The 17,122-nt window shown below is 38.9% G+C and overlaps 1 protein-coding gene across 3 annotated transcripts in view; it reads left to right on the forward strand.

Annotated features, from left to right (window-relative positions):
• Strn (striatin) overlaps positions 1–17,122 on the forward strand; it is an 87,946-nt gene that overhangs the window by 64,583 nt on the left and 6,241 nt on the right. For 2 of the 3 annotated variants that reach the window (XM_031355245.1, XM_031355244.1), the window contains exons 8-14: positions 1,399–1,509; positions 3,689–3,775; positions 4,223–4,366; positions 7,264–7,397; positions 9,855–10,030; positions 14,634–14,681; positions 15,818–15,939. In XM_031355245.1, coding sequence (XP_031211105.1) covers positions 1,399–1,509; positions 3,689–3,775; positions 4,223–4,366; positions 7,264–7,397; positions 9,855–10,030; positions 14,634–14,681; positions 15,818–15,939 — 822 coding nt within the window. The remainder of the gene's footprint in view (positions 1–1,398; positions 1,510–3,688; positions 3,776–4,222; positions 4,367–7,263; positions 7,398–9,854; positions 10,031–14,633; positions 14,682–15,817; positions 15,940–17,122) is intronic. The other variant, XM_031355246.1, reaches the window with a different exon arrangement.

Here is a 17,122-nt window from a genome sequence, read left to right on the forward strand (position 1 = left end):
TAGACCAGGCTGGCCTCGAATTCAGAAATCCGCCTGCCTCTGCCTCCCAAGTGCTAGGATTAAAGGCATACACCATCACTACCCGGCCAGAGATCTAACAGACACTTTTTGAAGTTGGAGTAAACTTAACTTGCTTTGAAAATAGATTTCTGTTTATTCTGATGTTTTTCAGGTAATTCCAGCATTAATTCAACAAATAGATTGATCAAGTACTCTCCATGTCTTGGGTCTTGTAGGTAACAATTCCTGCCCCTGTGGTACTCAGTGGGGACCTAACATTGCTCATAAAATGAGCACCAGGTGCCCAGAGCATACACCTGCTTTTTTTTCTTTTTTCTTTTGATAATTATCTTTTTTTAAAAAAGACCTCTTTTTTGTTGTTGTTGGTGGTGGTTTTTTGGTTGTTGTTGTTTTTTTTCGAAACATGGTTTCTTTGTGTAGCCCTGGCTGTCCTGGAACTCACTCTATAGACCAGGCTGGCCTTGAACTCAGAAATCCGCCTATCTCTGCCTCCCAAGTACTGGGATTTAAGGCGTGCACCACCACTGCCCGGCTACAAGATCTCTTTTTAATAATAAAATATAATTTAAAATAGAAACTAACACGTCTGAATTGGACAAGACAAACAGAAGGAAAAAAAACCCAAGAGAAAGCAGAATAATCATAGAGCTACTCTCTTGCACACTCAGGAATCATGTACAAACACTAAACTGGAAGCCACAATATATACTTGGAGGTGTGCTGCAGACCTATGCAGGCCCTGTGCTTGCTGCCTAAGTCTCTGTGAGTTCATGAGAGCTTTGATCATGTTGAGTTAGAAGATTTTGGTTTCTTGGTATCCTCAATCTCCTCTGGCTTTTAAACTCTTTCTGTCTCCTCTTGTGGGTTCTTTGAGCCCTCAGGGGAGGGATTTGATGGAGGCATCACTTTTAGGGCTGAGTGTCCCAAGGTCTCTCAGTCTCTGTCAATTGGCTGTAGTCTTTTGTTTTGTTCCTGTCTGCTACAGAAGGATGCTTCTCTGATAATGATTGAACAAGGCACTGATCTACCTGGTGGAGTGGCCTGTCTTAAAACTCAGAAAGACCATTTCAGATGATTTTGTATCTTTTAATAATAATCTTCTATCACTGTATATGTACAATATGAAATACATTGGCAATGGATGTGTCACGCTTGGAGTTAATGAAATATCTAGGTGTATTTTTTCTGTCCTTTTTAATGGAAATGTTTTGTTAATTAAGAAATTGACTTGATCTTTGTGAGGTTAGATTGCATGGCATATATATGAGTATAAGGATGGCTTGCTTTGCTGAGCGGTATCATGAAGATCGTGTGTTTTTCAGACATTGCCTTAATGTTTGATATTTTATTGAAGAAAGACTGTCTTACTCTGTTTAGAAAAGGAAGATCAGTGTCTCATGCCTGAAGCCTGGAATGTGGACCAGGGAGTTATCTCCAAACTGAAGGAGCAGTACAAAAAGGAGAGGAAGGGGAAGAAGGGGGTGAAGAGTAAGTGGAAACATTGTACCTCTTAATGGAGCCTCTGCATCTCTCATCTCCTACGTTTGTTCTCAACGTTTTCCTAAGACTACTTACTCTTTTTCATTTCTGCTCCTGACCTTTTCCTTCTCACCTTCTCCCAGGGGTTGAAATTAAGCCATAGCTGTTTGACTATGAACTTAAAAATCACAAATGAATATGGAATTTTAACAAACCTGTAAAAGGTTTGGGAGAATGTCGCCCGTGCATTTGAACAGTGATGAGTTGGCTCTCGGAGAGCTATGTGCTCACTTACAAGGATGTTTATTTCTGGTGGCAATTTATAAATCTTACTTAATTCAGTTTGCTAGCAGTCTACCAAAGTGACTGCTTATACTTTCAGATCTTGAGACAAAAAAGTTAATTTCTACCCCTGAATAGTCTTGTGTGTTCACAACATGCAGTTCATTTGCTCTCATCTGTATATGCTATACAGGGCACACAGTCAAACATATAATTTAAAAGAGTCTGTTTTCTAATGTAAATGTTTTGGCCAGTTTATAGCAGTATTACCAATTACCTTTTTCCTCATTTCAGTAAAATGTATGCCATATCAGAAACAGAAGCCAAAATGAAATTTTAGCCCTGTGGATCATATAACTCATTATGCAAATGAAAACTTTGTCAGTAGATCTAGTATGTATGTAAGGAAAGTCAAATCCTATCAAAACCTTGATGAAAATAATATTAAACAGCTTCTTAGGGACTGGGCATGTAGCTCAGATGGTATTTTTCTAGCATGCATGCAAAAGCCCCAGGCTCATTCCTGGACCTGCATAAAGTGAGTGTGGTGGCTCATGTCTGTAATCCCTGTGCTCTGGAGGGAGAGGCTGGAGGACTAGAGGGTGAGGGTCATAGTTAGCTGTATGAGGAATTAGAGACCATCCCAGGATATATGAGACCTTGTCTCAAAAAACCCAAAAGCCGTCCTTTTGGGAGAATAAGATTAAATCACCTTCTGTGCTTCTACTCACTGACATGGTAAACAGTGAGTTTCCTTTTCACAGCAATAGGAATGTTGTCCTTTGAGATGTGAAACTAGTACAAAATGTGATTAAAATCTAAACTTAGGGTAAAATGTACTTACAAATTGCAAAAGACTAGAAGGATATGCTCTATTTCCTCCTTGCTTTTTAATTATGGTTAAAAAAAAAAAAAAACAGCAAGAGCAGTCCTTCCTGCAGACCTTGTGTTACAATCTGGCAGTTATTTTGAAGACATTTCAGTATTAAAATTCTGAACTCCATGAAGTCCATGTCCGTTAGTGATGACAGCACAGGGTTAAGAATCTTAAGGCATTGAGATCAGAGTAGAGCTCATCAGAGTGAGAAAGATAACATTAAAACAAGGCTGTCTTGTTCCTTTATTCAAATATGCTAAGCTTAAGAAATATATTAAGACATGAGTTGATATGGCTTTTTAGAATGAAGTCTGAGCCAGATAAACTAAAATGTTGAGGAAAACTTGTGTATAGAAACATTTATATTTATTTGGGTCATTACATTATAATGAGTATCTTGGAATTTAAAGCTCTTTTAATTGAAAAGGTGGCCAAGACTTCTGTGACTCATCTACTTGTACATTGTAGTTGGAATTTAGCCCTTAAGATCTAAAACTGCACCATTTGACTGGAACAGTATTGCTATTAATAGAAGCAATTGGAGTCCCTGGACTGGGTGTTGAGATGCATATTTAAACATATAGCACGTGGGCTTTTTAAGTGAATCAATGTCCATCTCTGGGTAGACTGTGCGCGCCTTGCACTGAGGAAAGGAGTGTAGACTAAGGTCAGCACAGCTTGGCTCTCACACTCACTCGTTCCTGAGTAAAGCAGTAGTGTGAGGACAAGTGTAGATCTGCGATGAGGAAAAATTAATTAAAGCTTTGAATTGGTGCACAAAACACTAATTTGTAAGCAACCAAAGCATACTTTTTAATTGAGCTGTTACCCATTGTAAACTTTTTGATGTTTTTAATTGGTCTAGTAAAAATATATCCAGTCAAATTGTGTACTCCAGTCATACTATCTTAAATTTTTCTAGGTGTTAGTTAAAAATTGCTTAGAAATAGTTGTATTCTTTGCTGGTATAGGAAATACCATAATGGACTATGGGTAAGATTTTCCCATTCTTAATTAAACTTGTAACAGGAAAAACTACCGAAGATCTGTTTCAGCCTCTATCCTATATAAAACAGTCAAAACAGGGATGTGGGAGAATGAAGAGTCAAAGCCCAGGTAAGTAGTCAGTAGGGCATGAGGCCTCACTCTGGGTTCCGTAGCTGCAGGGTGTAGGCAATGAGCGTAACTTAATTTAAACAAGCAGGGGTGTTACTGTCCAACCGAGTCAACATTTGGTTCATGATCTGTGATTGTCTTCATTTAGACCACTAGTCATTGGCTTCATTATAGATAAGTATGTCTTTTAATGATATGTATTGGAAATGACATTTAGTGATTCCATTAACTTAATTTACAAAATACGTATTTAAATATAATTCTTTTCCAGCAATAATAAACTTACAATTGAAAACTTCAAAAATAACTACTTCTTATTGATCAATCTAGTAGGATATTTTAAAGGTAATGTTGGCAGGTGTGAAAAGGCTTATTGTGCAGTTTTTATGAAATGAGTGATTCTGTTTTCTCTTTTTCCTCCTCTGCCCTCCCTCCCCTTTTGGCTAGGGCCCAATAGGTCAAAACTACAAGATATGCTTGCTAATTTGAGAGACGTTGATGAACTTCCCTCCTTGCAGCCCTCTGTTGGCTCCCCTTCCAGACCCAGCAGCTCCAGGCTTCCTGAACAGGAGATCAGTAGGGCGGATGAAGGTGAGCACATGGACCTATCACTGAACTGAGCCACCTCACAGAGCACACAGTCTGCACACATCCGCTTCCTCAAGGCAGTGGGGGCTGACTTTAGCATTGGTCTGTGATTTGGAATGAAGGGCATAAATTTAAGAACCAGCTCTTAAGTTTCTTGTTTTGAATATTCCCTAGCTCCATTGGCAACTGAGTGTTAACAGGCCCACTCCAAGCCAGCATTGAGAAAATTGAGTCAAAAAGTTGGTACTAAGTGTTCACTTTGAAAGTCAGCATAAGTACATTTTTAAAAATGCAGTGACACTGGACATGATGACATATGCCTTAATCTTGGAACTCAGAGGCAGAGGAAACTCGTTCTCTATGAGTTTGAGGCCAGCCTGCTCTACATAGCAAGTTCCAGACCAGCCAGGGGCTGAATAGTGAGACTATGTCTCAAAATAACAGTAACAAAATGGAGGGAAAGCCACCTATTGTCATATTTTCTGTTTCCCATGTTTCCTTGGTCCCTTTCAAAAGTCCTTATCCGTTGGCATATACTTTTTAAAATCATAGTTACAGCCATCATGTAGAATAGTTCTGTTTTGTTTTATGTTTAGTATAAAATCATATTGATGATTTTCAAGCTCAGCCTTCATGCTACATATTATACTTTAGATTTGAAATAAAATTTTTTCTTTAAAATATTTTGATTGTCTCTAGTTTTCCACAGTGCAGTTCTGTGGTATACAAATGCAAAAAGTTTAGGGTTGAAAATGTATGTCACTTGGTGAAATGACATTTGCCTCACGCAGAGCTCAGTTCACCCCCAGAATTGAGGTAAAGGACTGAGTGGAGAAGAAACGTGGACAGACTCGAGAGAGGTGGGGTGAAGGAAAGGGAGGGAAGGACTGTTCACGTTACATCTAATCACCTGTTACTAGAGATTCTTCACCAGGCACTCAGGAAAAGCTCCCTAGTCTCGGTGTAGTATTTGAGCTCTTGTTAGTTTTCTAAAAGCTAATTAAGGCGACAGTGTGTAGTTACCCAAGGTACTGAACCCTATTTCTTCACCCCTGTGGACTTGAAGAACAAGATGCCCAGCCACGTAGAGACATGATAGCCCTGTTGGTTTTTCTTCTGACTGCTGGCTAGACCTTCCTAGCGCATTAGCTACTACTAACCCGTGCTGTGCTCAGTTCCAGACGTATTAAGAAGTCTTACTGTTTGCAGGACAAGGCCATTCTTACTTCACATATAGAAATGGTAGAAATGAAAATAGGACCAACAAAAGACACCTGCTGAATCCCTGGTCTCCTAGGTGCACATGAGTTGTTATTTGAAATGTTGGCCCGAAAACTGCATTTGGACAGTTCTCACGCTGCAGACAGATACGGTTATTTGACCCCTTTCAGAGGCTATGCAACACTCTAGGCAAAGCTTATTTTTTACTCTCGTGTATATGTGACTTGACAGTGGCTTAGTTTGTATTCTGTTTTATTTTGATAGTGATTTTCTTTTTTCTGACAGATTTTGAGTTTTTGTCACTAGTACTAGTTTTTGTCACTGTTTCTCTCTGGCTGGCCTGAGTTCATTATGTCGACCAGGTTGGCTTCAAGGCTCATCTCCCTGGGCCTCCAGAGTGCTGGGGTTAAAGTTGTGCATACCCAGATGCCACTGTTGTTTTTAAAGCTAGTAACCATGATTTAATGTGCTCAACAGGTACCTGTTAGTAAACGTAACTGCAGCACTGCAAGCAGCTTTCAGATCTACTGTGCACTCAACTCAGTTAACTTGCTGCTGCTTTTCTAAAGATAGTATCTCTTAAGCAAATTCTTTGAACTGTTAAATTTGTCTGAAATGCTTCTAATCAGTAGAGTATCTTACTTTGGAAAGGCGAGCCCTGGTGTCTTGTTGGAATAGTTTCCTTTTATAAGATCTTAGTTTAGTGTTTTGCTTTTCACTGGCTCTTGTTGAAAGGTTGAACTGCTGTGTTCAGAGGTACCAAGTAAGAATATTCAAGTTGATTACACAGTGAAGCTCCTTCTTGAAACACAGTTGACAGCTGTTAGAGTTCTGAAATAGACTTTAAAATATCTTTAAAGGAAATAAAACATAGGGGCAGCTTGTTGAATCATCACAAGTAGCCACTGACTGTTCATGCCATCACCCTCAGACCAAGGAGCGGAGGATTGCTAAAACAGTAATGCTCTACATTACTGATGTTGTGTCCTCTGTGGCCTTTTAACCATTAGTCACTTGTCTCACTTCAAGAGATAACTCTGACTTCTAAGAGTGTATATTAATTTTTCTTAGATAGGCACATTGTAGAGTTTTCACTTTGAAATGTCTATAATATTCCAAGTTATAGAATTGATTGATTTTATTTTGCATGAGATCAATAGTGTTGAATGGACAGCAAGAACTACTTGTTGGTATACTTAGTAATTGGTAGATGTTATTTGGGTAATTATCATGAAATATCAACTAGAGAAGAACTTACTTTTAGATTTACTATTTTCTATATAGTGGTAAAGGAAAGAACAGTAGATTACTAGATCTGTTCTCTTTTACTTTTCTAATTAGATGATGCTCTTAGCAGGATAATATATGAAAAAGCAGTCTTTAAGTTTTGTTTTTGTTTTTTTTGTTTCTCAAGGAATTTCACTGTTTACAAAATTTCTTAACAGTAATAGAGGTATAATCTCTCAGGCCTGTAATTCCATGATTTAGGAGGCCGAGGCAAGAGAGTTGCCTTTGTTCTGGGCCAGCCTAGGCTCAAAAAACAAACAGACAGACAGACAGACAAACCCAAAAATAGATCAAGTAAAAATGTGCATGTTTACTTAGCAGAAGTATAATGCAAGCAAGAGAGACTAGTTCTGCATTGTTTAGATGTGTAACGTGGACTTTGTCTCCCTCAGTGGAAGCACTGACGTTTCCTCCTTCTGGGAAGTCTTTTATCATGGGAGCAGATGAAGCCCTTGAGAGCGAGCTGGGGCTTGGAGAATTAGCAGGCCTTACAGTGGCCAATGAAGCAGACTCACTAGCTTATGATGTAAGTAGAAGCTTTGTTTGTTACACCATTGATCTGTTTGAAAAATTAATAGTTGAGTTTATAGAAGATGGCAGAGGTAAAATTTTTCACAAGTATGAATCTTGGCTTAGTTTTAATTTCAAACTTTGCAAAGCTAACATTTTCTAAATAACCTGGCCATTAAACTTAGAGACTGCCTTTATCTGTGATCACACTAAAATGTGCGTTGGTTTTGGGTAGGAGAAGGAAGTGTGAGCTGTGGTGGTGTTTAGGCACCTGTGATGAGCCAATGTCTGTCTTCCCTGCAGCCCGTCTTGCCCCTTCAGTACCTTGTCTAGTGTGTGCTCCCTGCGCTGCTGCCCAGCTTGTCTTCTCTTGCATGCTCACTTCTTGTCTCCTTATCCTCACAACAGGGGTCCTCCAAATTACCTAGTTCATAATGGCTGGAGGCAGCATTTCCCACTGCATACTTCTGTCTTCCCACCTAAACCATGAAGACTTTACCCAGTAGCTAATGGAACTTGGGCTTCTTTCTAATGCAAACACACTTTTTTCCCCTCTCAGGAAAATTGATATTATATGTTTATTCTATTTCCAAAGGTAGTTCTTTGTTTTATTAAACATGCCAGTAATCTATTGCAATATTTTTAAAAGTACAAAATGAACTCTGGCATTTTTGGAGGTTCTTTGTCTCATATTTCTTTGTCAGTTTTTTTTTTCTTTAACCTTGTAGGTTCTTTGGGTGTATGATGGTTTCCAGTTTTGTGGGATTTCTGTGTGTGATCATGTATGTCTCTTGTGTCCATATGTGCTTCTTGAGCTTTTTCTTTGGTTCTTTTTCCATTTTTTTGGTCCCATTTCACTCGTTTTTGTTTTATGTTATTCTTTAGATGTCTGTTTTCTCGTGAGAGAGAGAGGGAAGGATGGGGTTCAGATAGGAGGGAAAGTGGGGAGGCCATGGAGGAATTGGTAAAGGGATTGTAGTCAGAATATATTACGGAAAAAAAAACTTTTTCATAGAAGAATAAAGGGATTGTAGTCAGAATATATTACGGAAAAAACTTTTTCATAGAAGAAAATGTGTTTTAAAAGCATCAGCTTCTAATCTCCCTGCATCCAGAGACTGGGTGTGGTCCTGGCTGCTGATAACATAACACTAAAAACTGCAGTTACGATGTTGCCATTGCCTTCCTTCTCACTTGAAGACTTGACTTGGGGAAGACCAGGCTCTTTAGTGTTTTACCACAAAATGCCCTGCATGCTGTCTTCACATGGCATCTCATGTCCACACTTGAGTGCATGTGGAAAGAGGAGATGCAGCAGGGGTGTAGCTCAGTGATGACTCTGGATTCTAAATCTTCCTCCTCAGCTCTGGGTGCTAGAATTGCAGGTATGTGATGCCATGCTCAGCCATTTTAACATTTTCTATGTCTATCTTATCTCCATCTTGGTGAAGAAAGTATTAAGTTCGAAAACTGTGATTATAGTTTAAATTAACAAACTGTCTTAGTTTAGGGCTGCATTGCTGAGATGAAATACCACAACCCAAAGCAACGTTGTGGGTGAAATACCACAACGTGCACTTGTAAGTGCACATCACAGTCCATGGTCAATGGAAGTCAGTGCAAGAATCAGAGCAGAGGCCGTGGAAGAACACTGGCTGTACCTGCTTTCTTAAAGCACACAGCACCACCAGCCTAGGATTGCATTGCCCACAGTGAGCTGGACTCTCACACACCAGTCATCCATCAAAAAAATGCCTCACACTGGCCCACAGGCCAAGCTGGTAGGACCATTTTCTCTATTGATGCTCCCTCTTCCAAAATGACTCTAGTAGTTGATACAGTTGACATAAAACTAGCCAGAACACAAGCATAAAGAGAAAAAAAAAAACCTCAGTTTTTCCTACCCCCAATTACACTTTCTGTCTTACAGTTTGAATTGAGTTAGTTCTACTGATTCCTCAGTCTGTCACTGTGACATAAGAATTTGAAATGAGTACATGGTAAGAAGGAAGGCTTGCTTGCGTTTCAGTCCATGTTTGGTTGGGACCATGGTGAGCTAGGTCAGAAGAAGCTCCCTGCTTGACGGCATTAGGGAAGCAGAGAAGGAGGCGGCTGGGTTCCGCTGTCTCCTACCCTCTAGTCTCCATCTGCTAAACCTCTCTCCTCTGGAAAGGCCACAGGCTGCTGACCAGGCCTTCAGCATCTGAGCCTTGGAGGACATTCAGGATCCAAACTAGCAATAGTGGAGAACTGTTTGGAATTACTATTTACCTACATTTTAGATTGAAGTACGTTAGCTGTCCTTTTGATTGTTTCATATTTCTTCCATGCAAATTGCTACCACATGTTGCTAATTTTGCTAAATAGTTCGGTTGTTTACTTTTAAAGTATATTATTTTGAGAATTGTACAATGTAATAGTTTAATAGCAAATCAGCCATCTCAGCCTGATCTTTTTTTTGGTTTCTTTATAGATAGCGAATAACAAAGATGCATTGAGGAAGACGTGGAACCCTAAGTTTACATTAAGGAGTCACTTTGATGGCATTCGAGCCCTAGCCTTCCACCCCATTGAGCCTGTGTTAATAACAGCATCAGAGGACCATACCCTGAAAATGTGGAATCTGCAGAAAACAGCCCCAGCCAAAAAGTGAGAAGATTCTACTTGCTTATTTTTTTTTAAAATTTTAAATTATTTATCAACAGGAAAAGATTTATTTTAAAAATAATTGCCTGTTATATTTCCCAAATATCTCTTCTTGTTATTTATTCTTTACCATTGATAGGTAAATCCTTCAGACAGTTAGGTCTGACATTAGGAAAATAGGTTTTTTTTTTTTTATTTAAGTTTTATTGCATTATGATGAGAAAAGATACATGATTTCAATTTATCTGAATTTGTTAATTAAAAACATTTTAAGTAAATAGAATTAAATTACATTCTTGTTTCCCTTTTGTACCCCAACTCCTCCCAGAGACCCCCCTTTAATACCTACAATACCTTTGTCATATTCTCTAAAATTTATAAAATATTATAACAATAAAAATGAGTATTATAAAAGTTGCTTGATATAAAATAACAATCAATTTAAGTCTTATGTAGCTGCTTGTGAACAGCAATACTGAAAATACGTACATTTTTTCTCAATATAAATTTTAAATAACTCCAAACATATTAACTGTATATTTTAAAATAATACATCACTACTAGTATTTTCTTAAATGAACATAAATATATAAAGTCTTTTTGTTTGTTTATTTGTTTTGTATTTAGTAGAGCTTAAAATCTTGGCTCTTCCTGTGGTACAAGCCAAAAATAAGAACAATTTTTAGACATTGGATTTCATTGTAATAAGGCTGTACTTCAATGACCCTCAAATCACCAAAGGATTTTACCTCCATTGTAGCTAAGCTGAGAGTTGACAGTTCTGCTATGCCAAGGAATGAATTTTAGACACGATTTTTGGATACAGACTTCCTGCTATGGTCAAAGCTATTTGACTTGAGTGTCTTTATTCTCAGCCCACAGAGAACAGGCTACATTCATTTAAGAAATGGTGTGTATATTAAGATGGTCCATCCATAAAGACATTCACCAACTGTTTCAATGAACAATGGTTCTGCTTGGAGGGTGACACAGACATTAGGTGAGGGTAAGAATCTGGTTCATTGGCTCTGAGAGTTTGGAAAAGCATTCATCTCAGAGAAAGAGTAGCTTATAAAGTCCTCTTCTTCAAACTTGATACAAGAGTTACAAACATCAAGCAAAGCATTCAGTCTCACTCTTTGTTGTTCTCTTACAAGCCACTTCCCAAGTTAATTGTCTATGTTTCTTTTGGCTGTATAAATAATTTTGAAATATGTAAGCTGTTCTGAAAATCATAGTATAGTATAAAAACATGAAATTAACCATTCCTACTAATAGAGAGGTTGAGATAGGAGAAGCATGATTTCAAGAGCATTATGTAGTACACAGCAAGATACTGTCATGTACAAACAAGCAGAAAGTGTATATAGATTGTACAATATTAGACCTATTTCTCCAATTACCAAATTAGAGAGACCATTGGATAACAATCAACAAATTTCTAATTCCTCATATTTTTGGATTTCAGTCAATTAGGATATGTTGGTAATATTAATTTTCATATTCAGATATTAAGAAAAAGTAATTGTTACTTCCTGTTGTTTTTGTTGTAAGAGGTGGATTTTGGTTTGTATGGGTTTGTTGAAAGATTACTTTCTTACTGCTAGGGTGTAGTTTTGCTCCTTATGTTGGTGTTTTCCATCTATTATCCTTTATAGGGCTGGATTTGTAGAAAGATACTGTGTAAATTCGGTTTTGTCATGGAATATCGTGTTTTCTCCATCTATGCTAATTGAGAGTTTTGCTGGATATAGTAGCCTGGACTGTCATTTCTCTTAGGGTCTGTATGACATCTGCCCAGAATCTTCTAGCTTCTATAATTTTGTTGAAGATATTTACTGGCCCTTTAAGTTGGGAGTCTTCACTCTCTTCTATACCTATTATCCTTAGGTTTGGTCTTCTCATTGCGTCCTGGATTTCCTGGATGTTTTGGGTTAGGAGCTTTTTGTATTTTGCATTTTCATTGACTGTTGTGTCAATGTTTTCTATGGTATCTTCTGCCCTTGTGATTCTCTCTTCTGTCTCTTGTATTCTGTTAGTGATGTTTGCATCTATGACTCCTGATTTCTTTCCTAGGTTTTGTATCTCCAGGGTTGTCTCTCTTTCTGATTTCTTTATTGTTTCTATTTCCATTTTTAGGTTCTGGATGGTTTTGTTCATTTCCTTCACCTGTTTGATTGTGTTTTTCTGTAGTTCTTTAAGGGATTTTTGTGTTTCCTCTTGAAGGGCTTCTAGCTGTTTACCTGTGTTCTCCTATATTTCTTTGAGGGAGTTATTTATGTCTTTCTTAAAGTCCTGTATCATCACCATGAGAAGTGATTTTAGATCTGAATCTTGCTTTTCCGGTGTGATGGTGTGTCCAGGACTTGCTATGGTGGGAGAATTGGGTTCTGATGATGCCAAGTAAGCTTGGTTTGTGCTGCTTATTTTCTTACGCTTGACCCCCCTACCCCCACCCCTCGCCATCTGGATATCTCTAGTGCTACCTGCCCTTGCTAAATCTGACTGGAGCCTGTCCTTCCTGTGATCCTGGTTGTGTCAGAACTTCTCAGAGTCAAGCTGTCTCTGCGATTCTGTGATCCTGTGATCCTGGGCTTGCTAGAGTGTCTGGGAGTGGAGCTTCCTCTGGGTGTTGTGGGACTGGCTGCAAAATTTGGGCCCAAGGTCTGCTATGGCCCAGACAGACTTGAAGGAACCAATGCCACTGGGTTGATGGAGTTCCTCCATGCCTGGGTCCCGCTGGTTCCAGTTATTCCCAGAGCACAAATGTTGTGTCTTCCTCACCTCTGTCTGACCCTAGGCGTATTAGAGCGCCAGGGAGTGGAGTTTGGTTGTTGTGGGACTGACTGGGGAGTGTGCGACCAAGGTCTGCCAGGAAAATAGTTTTTATCTGATGGTTCCCATGTGTTTGTCACTGCTAATTACAGTCCTTACACAGAAGTATTTTACGTGGCTGTCTTATTTGTTGGTCTCTTGTCTGTAATACAGACCCCTGTTAATGTAAAGAGACATAAGTCGGAACACTTAGAGTATCAAACCTTTGACCTCAGTCTGGCCCATCATTTGCAGTTTGGATTTACAAAGTGAGGAAGTACTTAGGTACTGTTTATGCTGACAGTGAGTTTTCCACACTAACCAGTTTATCTGACCCAAAGGACACTGCTGTGCATGCTTAGGTGATCTTTCTTGGCTTGGTGCTCTCTAAGTGACAACAGGCATGATTTCCTTTGAAGTGTTTTATTAGCCCCCAAATTAGACCAGATCTACTTGGCTAGGTCCTTCTGGAGCTCACCCTCCATTGGTCCATCTATCATCCAGAACCAGAGCCTGCCAGCAGGGATCTTTTTGCTGTGATAGGCACAAGAGTACAGTGCACTGTGACACAGGACATCACAGAAGTTCTACTACATGTAGAAGAAATCTGCTGCCCACTTGAAAAGACACCAGTAGCACTGTAGCATTGGTGCTGTGACTCATGCAGGACAATGCTGGATGTAGCCCAAGCAGAATGTGGATGGGGTCAGCTGAGGGCTCATTCCCTACGTGCTGTGCTTCTGCCTTTCTGATTCTCAGCTCATAGCACACTAGTTCTGGCTGCAGCCCAGTCACAGGAAGCTACATGTAAACATCTGATTTAGGTAAAAAGCAAAGCAAATTAGCAAAAATATCTGCACATGCAAATGACAGTAGCCTGGTTACCTTTAAGCTCCGAGTGACATGAGGAGAGAGAAGTGTCCCTACAAATCTCTGTAACAGATGTAGGAAATAGCGAGGTTTGCCTTTAACCAGCGTCTGTGATGACTACAATTCTTAGTAATGAGTGATCATTGGATCATTGACTTGGACAGTGTCTACAGATCAAGTACAGCTGTATTAACCTTCAGGAAAGCACAGGGAAGGTAAAAGTACCACTTGCCATGTGCATAGCTCTGGCCTTGACTATTTTTTACATTTACATTCTCATTTTTCTTTTCTTTTTCTTTTCTTTTTTTTTTTTTTTTTTTTTTTTTTTTTTTTTTTTTTTTTTTTTTTTTTTTTTTTTTTTTTTTTTTTGAGACAGTGTTTCTATGTGTAGCCCTGGCTGTCCTGGACCTCACTCTGTATGTAGACCAGGCTGGCCTCAAACTCAGAAATCCACCTGCCTCTGCCTCCCAAGTGCTGGGATTAAAGGTGTGCGCTACCACTGCCCAGCTTATATTCTCATTTTTCAATGTTGAATATTTGATACTACCTAGACTTTCTGCTTTGCTTTAAAATAGGATAATCTGAAGTTCTGAAATAATAAAATCTTCCCTGAGTTAGTTAATGATATAACTGGAAATCACATTCTGAAATTACCTTAACAGCCCAGTTCTCTCTTGGAGTGAAGCTCTCGCACTAGTGTATGAATTGTAACAGTGTAAGAAGGCTGTGTTCAAGGTGTTAGACTGAGGGGGTAGTTTGTTGATACCACTAAGGTGTAATGGCATTAGGTGAACCTCTGTACCCTGATGCTGAGGATCTTACTACCATAGAGTCTATTTCTGACCACAGTGTTCAGACAGTCATGCCATTCACTACTGAAATGTGTAGGAGCACTTAAACTTGTCTTCTTTCTTCAATTTAGGAGTACTTCTCTAGATGTGGAGCCTATCTATACATTCAGGGCTCACAAGTAAGTATGTGGTGGTTTGGTTTGGTTTGGTTTGGTTTTGGTTTGTTTTTATCGTAAGCCAACATCTTTATGACACAGTTTTAATTGAAATATCATACATTCTTTCACTTACATAATTTAATATATTTTTTTGTTAGTGTTGGGCTTTTTTTTGTAAATGTCAAAGGACCTGGCAGATAAGATAAATACCAGCAGGGGTCCTGGTACGTGCACACCATTAACTGAATTCAAGGCGTTTCAGTTTGTTAGAAATGCTAGCACTGGGACTGAAAAGGTGCTTTAACAGTTACGGCTGCTTGCTGCTTCTCCCTCCGGGAGCTGGAGTCTGGTTCCCAGCAGCCATGGGAGATCACAATGGCTTGTAACTCCAGCACTCTCGGGCATCTGGGCAGCCTTGTGCGGATAACATGCACGTGTACACAATTAAAAAGCAAAATCATTTTGAAAAGGAGTTCTCACATTTTCTTTCTTCCCTTAACATAGCCTACATAAAAATGACTCAAAGTTTGGGGATGTAGATGAAAGTAGAAGGCTTGCCCATGGAGCATGAGGCCCAGGTAGCCTCCTTAGGAACACATGCTCACACACATGCTGGTTATATTTTTAACCAAGAGTTTTTCTGTAGTAATAGAAAAACATATTTTCTTGCTTCTACTTGCATATAAGGGGCATATCTTCACTTGATGTGTCATACAAATTGATATCTTTTATATAAAGGGTGGGAAAGTAAATATTTTTTTCAGGTTTAGCAGGCCATATACTGTCTATTGAACTTTTTTGGTCCTCTCTTGGCTTTTGGTTTGGTTTTTGCTGGGGATTAAACTGAGGGCCTTAATTCTTGTAACATATTCTTAGATTGTTATGTGTGCTATTATTTTAGGTTTAAAAATATAAAAAGCATTCTTAGCTTAAGGGCTGTACTAGGCCTACTAGGTGACTTTAGCCTCAAAGCCATAATTGACTAACTTGTGGTGTAGCAAAGAAAGAAGAATGAATAGTACTCCAAAAGTACTCCAACTTGTCTTCATTGTCACAGGCTGGAGACTAAACAGGCATCTGAGTGATTAAACATTCTAGGTGTTTGTAAGCTCTGTTGTAGAGTTAATGTGTGTGACAGCAGTCTCCTTACCATGCAGAGGTCCGGTGCTGTGTGTGGTAATGAGTAGCAATGGTGAGCAGTGCTACAGTGGCGGTACTGACGGGCGGATCCAGAGCTGGAGCACCACCAATCCCAACGTCGACCCCTACGATTCTTATGGTATGTGGCTCACCAGAGTCCCCCTTAACGATGTTTCTAGATTGAGGGTAAAATTATATGTTTTAAAAATTAGTCAAGAGAAGCAAGTCTTTATTTCATTCAAAAGGACTCCTGTAAATGCAGGAATCAGTTAAGTATGGAATGCTAAAAGTAGAAATGTGTTGTTCTTGGGAAGGAATTCACCTCTGCAGTCTTATTGGATGGAAGTACTGGTTTGGTTGACGCTTGCTTTTTCTTCGTGTTAGACGTCTGCCTAGTACTTGAAACACTGCAACTCATCTGTAATCATATTTCAGTACTGTTTTTGACAAACAGCACTGAAGGTAAATGAATACTGGCATTATTCTCTTGGTCAGTTGTTAGCTGAAAATAGAAGAAGCTAATTACTTTTAAAGTCTATGCCTCCCAAAATATTTATTATAAAGGGTCTCAAAGGTTAAGGAATGACCTTTTGGCTAGGTTTGGAAGTGTAGGCCTGAAATCCCTGAACTTGACAGGGAGGAGCAGAAGTGCTATGAATTTAGACTAGTCTAGTCTATTTAATGAGTTCTAGGCTAGGCTGAGTTCTGCTGTCCTTCTCCACTCTCAGCACATACCTGTGTAGATGTGTGGATGCATGGATTTGCATGGGCCCTTTGGTTTTAAGTGCTACTATGCCATGAAACTATGTTATATTCTCTCCAGATATTTCCATAAATTCTCTTGCAAAACTCTTGAGAAATTGGCTGCTTTAGTTTAGTTTTTTTTTAAGGTTTATTTATTTAATTTATATATCTGAGTATACTATTGTTCTCTTCAGACACAGCAGAAGAGGGCATTAGATTCCATGGCAGATGGTTGTGAGACACCATGTGTTTGCTAGGATTTGAACTCAGGACCTCTGGAAGAACAGTCAGTTTTCTTAACTGCTGAGCCATCTCTCCAGCCCAGCTGCTTTAGCTTTAATACAGAATTTAACCTGTCATCTTTGTCATTGAAAATATTTTAATTATACTACCAGTTTTACTACCAAAGAGAAGTAAACATAAAAACAGCAAACAAGCTAGTGAGATGGCTCAGCGGGTAAGAGCACCAACTGCTCTTCTAAGGTTCTGAGTTCAAATCCCAGCAACCACATGGTGGCTCATAGCCACAGTGTATTTACATATAATAAATAAATATTTAAAAAAAAAAAACTTTAACT

The sequence above is a fragment of the Mastomys coucha genome, unplaced genomic scaffold, assembly GCF_008632895.1.
Source record: "Mastomys coucha isolate ucsf_1 unplaced genomic scaffold, UCSF_Mcou_1 pScaffold6, whole genome shotgun sequence".
Lineage (NCBI taxonomy): Eukaryota > Metazoa > Chordata > Mammalia > Rodentia > Muridae > Mastomys > Mastomys coucha.